The following is a 5,400-nucleotide window of genomic DNA, read 5'->3' on the forward strand; positions in this document are numbered from 1 at the left end:
AGGCTTAAAGAAGCATTTTGCTCTGGTAGCTAGCAGTGGCTTGGCAATTTCGTTTCAAGTGGTTTGAGGTTTTTTATTTATCCCTTAATGCTTAAATTGCCTCAATGAAGCTTTGTTTTAGTTCAGAAAAAAAAGACACCCTGAGGTGCAAGAAGACTGTGTGTGTGAGTGCGTGACTGTGTGTGTGCCTGTGTGTGTGCGTTATTGTAGCAGGATGCAGAACAATGCGGTGCGCAGGAGACACACACACACACAAATGAGGTCAAGTAATCGTCTATACAAGGAAGTAATATTGTTATTAAGTATCTCAAGAGCAGTTCTGAAAGACATGAAAACACGCAAACACATGCACACACACACAAACACACACACACACACACACACGCAATCCATTATGTGCACATTCAGCAATCAAAAAAGAACAAGAGTTATGTGGTTGAACAATAACGTTTCCATCGGGGAGCAGAATTCCAGTAGCTTGTGTTCGTACCCAAACAGCAGCAAAAGGACCAGCGTGTTTGTGTGTGTGGGGGGGGGGAGTTGTTTTGGATGTTTGCCTTCCCAAGAGAGCGACGGGCAAGTGTGGGAACTGAAAGCGAACCTCTTGTAAGATGAGGGCTAAAGATGAAATGTATGTTCTTTAAAAGGGCCCGACTGTGGGCTTCTTGATCTGATGAGAACAGCCAAATGATCCCAACTTTTCCATAAATTCAGATGAAAAGATTATTTTCATATCAAAAAGTTGATTAGCACTACTCGTTAGCGTGTTAACGTCACAGAGCAATCGGTTATGTTCAGCTTATCGGAAGGGAACGCTGCCCATATCCGTTTACCTTGCGGTGTTGCTTGAAAATGGTTTAGACTCTTGGCCCGGCCCAACTACGCAGTCATTGGCGGAGAACCTCGCCGTATGGGCGATGATGTAGATTAGATGGAGACGCAACTATTTGTGTACAAGCTGAAGCTTAACAAATGAACAAGGACACCGCCACCAAAATCCTGTTCCAGAATCAAACCTTGCTCACAAGTCACATTCTTAGCCACTCATCAACACACACCTTGTCTCATTCATCTGGCTTTTCAGTACTTCTTACCAGTACATCCGCCAGTCAAGGTTGCAAACTGATTTTGTCATGCTTTGTCCTTCAAGTCAAGAAGGTGAATTTGGCTGAGTGGTCACCAACGAGCAAATATCAATGGCAGACTGGAGTCTTCTGGGAAACTTCCTCGAGGAAGTACAGGAACACTCCACCTCCATTGGCAAGGTACACACATTCACACACACACGCACAAATACACACACAGACACACACACTTGCACACACACACATACACTGACTAAAACCGTCCCCTCGGCTGCCATGAGGTCATTTTGTGTCCATAGCCTTCTTGTTTTGACACCACGTAATGTTTGAAAATACTTGAAAAGACAGCAAGAGTGAAATGACGTACGTACATCAAATGCTCGCAACTAAATATCTTTTCCTCACTGAAATGCATGTAAAAGCTGCTCAATCACCTCTGGCTTGCTCAGCAATAAATCAATCAAATAGAAGGTCGAGAATGTTCTCGCTATTGGGGCCGATATCTTGAAACCAAAAAACAATATTCCAAAAGTCGTTAAGACAAGCCAATGAAATGGAGATTTGGGTTTGTAGGTGTGGTTGACCATCCTGTTCATCTTCCGCATCCTGGTGCTCGGGACGGCAGCGGAGTCATCTTGGGGCGACGAGCAGGAGGACTTCAACTGCGATACAGAGCAGCCCGGCTGCGAGAACGTTTGCTACGACAAAGCCTTCCCCATCGCGCACATTCGATACTGGGTGCGCTGAGTAGAAATTTGCCTTGCTTGCATTTACACACATTGCAATCCCATGTTTCGTCATGCTATAATTTTTTTGTAGGCAAAAAGTCAGAGCGCAGTGGCATGTTTTTCTGTATTGTAATTTTGTCCACCTGTTGGAATAGAAAATTCAGATAAGCATTATGTCAAACTGCGACGTCAAGGCACACAGTCTAAACGTAATAGGCTAGTTGTGCCGTTACACCTCTTTTCTCTTAAAATTGTGCACATCCATCCCAGCCACCACGCGACTCCGCGTGACGTCAGTAGCAAGTTGGACTTTTCTTGTATTGCCAGGTGCTGCAGATCGTGTTTGTGTCCACGCCCAGTCTAGTGTACATGGGCCACGCCATGCACACGGTGCGGCGGGAGGAGAAGCGGCGCAGCCAAAAAGAGGACGAGGGCGACGAGGAGGATGACGACGACGACCCGGGAGGGGGTGACGACGACGAGGAACAAGGCGGCAAAGACGGCAAAGAACCAGGGAAGCGCAAGAAAGCGGGGCCTGCGGCGGGCAGAGTGCGCCTGAAGGGGGCGCTGCTGCAGACCTACGTGCTGAGTATCCTCATCAGGAGCTTCATGGAGGTAAACGCCGACTCCATTGGACATTGGCGCATGCAATTATGAGCTGTTTAAGCTTTAGATTTAATTGTTATTACTTTATAGTTATATAAATTAAATTGCTCTTTTTTCTCTCTTAACCCATGGCAATAAAACCGCATTTGCCCAAAATGACAGTTTGTCTGCTTGGAATGGAACGATTTTGCAGTAATTTAGTTTTTTTGTGTGTGTCAGAGAAGATGGTAGGTTACCACTGTATTTGACTCAATTCAAAAAGAAAAGTAGCCTATTGTAAGTGATGTGTTGTTCCATGCAGGTGGTGTTTCTGTGCCTGCAATACTTCCTGTACGGAATATTCCTCAACCCTCTCTATGTGTGCAAGGTAAAAAGCGAAACAATATATTGAAGGTCTTTTACCAGCCATTAAGTGTGTGTGTGTGCGTGTGTGTGTGCGTGTGTGTGTGTGTGTGTCTGTGTGTGCGTGTGTGTGCGTGTGTGTGCGTGTGTGTGTGTGTGCGTGTGTGTGTGTGTGTGTGTGTGTGTGTGTGTGTGTGTGTGTGTGTGTGTGTGTGTGTGTGGGCGCGTGTGGTTAGGCTTGGCCATGTCCACACCTGGTCAACTGTTACGTGTCGCGGCCCACGGAGAAGAATGTCTTTATCGTGTTCATGTTGGCCGTGTCGGGCGTGTCGCTGGTGCTCAGCGTGCTGGAGCTTCATCACCTGGCCTGGAGGCACTGCTGCAGGTCTTGATTTTTGTTAAAATGAGTTCTTTCTCAAATTATTATTATTAATTTTACTCTTAAAAGTAAGGGCAGAGTCAGAATCAGCACAAAAAAAAGAATTGATAAAGGTTTACCTAAATGTCTAAATAAAAAAAGATTTACTAAAAATGTGTTGACCTGCGTCATACCTGCCTAGGGTAATGTTAGGTAAATGTCTTGGTTTTTGGGTGTTTTCATAATTATAACGCACAAAACTCTAACTCAAAACGTCATCTTTGTCTTTGCAGAAGGTTGTTGGCCTCCAAGAAGTCGGCGACTACCACAGAGTCAACTCAATCCAAACAAGTCACCCTGAATCCGCCGCCACCGCCACCATCCACCCCGCCTCCCGAATTCAGCCAGTGCGTGATCAGCTCTTCGCACTTCCTGGCGCTGCCCTTCCCGAACCACCGGCTAGCCCACGAGCAGAACTCGGTCAACATGGTGACCGAGCAGCATAAAATGGCGGCGGGAGTGCACGGCGACGAGAGCCTTCTGCAAATGAGCTGCTACCCGGACGGCTGGCGCGGCACCGCTGATGTGGCCGCTTGCTACGACGCCACCGGTTGCCTACGCATCCAAAACATGGGCAGCGTCAAGCGTCCGCTGCTGTGTGCTGCCGACGTGGTCCCAAAAGACAAACGGCGACTCAGCAAAAGCAGCGGCACGAGCGGGCGAACGCGAGCTGACGACCTCGCCATCTGACAATGGGGGCCATTCAGCTCTTGGCTTGAACTTGTGATGTGCGCACTCAACACTGCGGTCTTCATCTAGAAGCCTCCAAGGAGCATTCCGCTCTTTAGACCAGAGCCACTGGTCATAAAAATGGAAACAGAATGGTGGGAATCAGGATAAACAGTTATTTTTGAACTCTTCAAAGACAAACAAGATGGGCTGCATGTGGGTCACCAACAGAGAAGGCCATGCATTTGGTACCACCACTTTGACATTGCAATAACAGAAACCAAAGCACAAAAGAACTTAGGATCTTATGTTTTCACTTTTTTTTCAGATCGATACCAGTACAACTATGTATTCCCTGTTTCAGTATTCACTGATACCCCTACTGATACCTCTAAAGTACTTATCGTTGGGTGACTAATTTTATGCAATACCCAAACACCAAAAAAATCCAACTTCATTATACAGATGATTTTGCTAAACGACAATAACAACTTTGCTCTTGTAGTATTATGACTTTTTTCACAGAATCAACAGTTCCTCTGCTGATCACAGCCAGTCATAATATTTGCTCTGTTTGGCCTTGAACATACGATTAGCGATTAATACACAGTTGTCTATGAAATCCATGTGGAACTGCAAAACATAAACAAGGCAGGCGTGAGTACCTACAAACAATAGCAACATTTGTCTTGTTCTTTTGACTGAATGTAGGATGGACTACAGTGGCCTACTATGCACCTGCTGCTGGACAATAAGTTGTGTGCAAAAACAACAACAACCCTTTGACAAGAAGTCATGAGCAGGATGTTGAACGTGAAGCACAGACACAACACTGCCTAAAATCTTAACATTTTCTCAAAAATTGATGGAAGATGTCAAATTTGGTTGAGTTCTGAATTTTTCCAATTTTGACTTTTTTACAGATAGGTTTTGTAGACACCTGTGCTTTTAGATTTGCATTAGTAACAATGGACTACAATAAGTATTCAAAACACATAGTTATCACACATTTTTGATTGCGGCTTTTTCTGAAATAAAAATGCAATACTCATTTTCAAAAATATTTTTTGTGGATTCTTTTTCATGATCAAAAATACTATTTAGAGTGGAATTTATTCTTGTAGTAATATTATGACATTTCTTTCTGTAAAAATTCGACTTTGCAGTATCATTTGAAAGAAAACATTTTTATTTTTTATATAGAAAGATTTGGGTGGGTTTTATTGTTAAAACATTTCAACTGCTTTATTTTTTTCAAGTGCGACTCTGCAAATGTTTACTTCATTCACCATCACTGTTATGTCATTCGTCATCTGTCCTATTCAATCACACAATAAAACGTTCAATTACATATACGTCCATACGTGAAAAATCTATTTGATAGGCCCTGGCAATTGAGAACAAAATTCGACAACTGAGGAAGCTTAAAGAACTAAACACAACACAATCAAGTCTTCTTTTTCTTCTTGTTCCCATGGCAAATGTCCAGGGTGGGATGAGGATTCCCAGCAGCAAGTTATAAGTGGAAATATGAGGAATGTATGGGAACGAT

At 44.1% G+C, this 5,400-nt stretch overlaps 1 protein-coding gene across 2 annotated transcripts in view; it reads left to right on the forward strand.

Annotated features, from left to right (window-relative positions):
* Nucleotides 1-5,175, forward strand: part of LOC148393553 (gap junction alpha-5 protein-like) — a 5,966-nt gene extending 791 nt beyond the window's left edge. For both annotated transcript variants that reach the window (XM_088385355.1, XM_088385356.1), the window contains 6 exons: nt 1,151-1,265; nt 1,659-1,823; nt 2,141-2,428; nt 2,721-2,786; nt 2,998-3,146; nt 3,413-5,175. In XM_088385355.1, coding sequence (XP_088241481.1) covers nt 1,197-1,265; nt 1,659-1,823; nt 2,141-2,428; nt 2,721-2,786; nt 2,998-3,146; nt 3,413-3,869 — 1,194 coding nt within the window. In that variant the 5' untranslated portion in view covers nt 1,151-1,196 and the 3' untranslated portion in view covers nt 3,870-5,175. The remainder of the gene's footprint in view (nt 1-1,150; nt 1,266-1,658; nt 1,824-2,140; nt 2,429-2,720; nt 2,787-2,997; nt 3,147-3,412) is intronic.
* The last annotated feature ends 225 nt before the right edge of the window (nt 5,176-5,400 follow it).

Source organism: Syngnathus floridae, chromosome 9, assembly GCF_059516105.1.
Source record: "Syngnathus floridae isolate MCC-2025c chromosome 9, RoL_Sflo_1.0, whole genome shotgun sequence".
NCBI lineage: Eukaryota > Metazoa > Chordata > Actinopteri > Syngnathiformes > Syngnathidae > Syngnathus > Syngnathus floridae.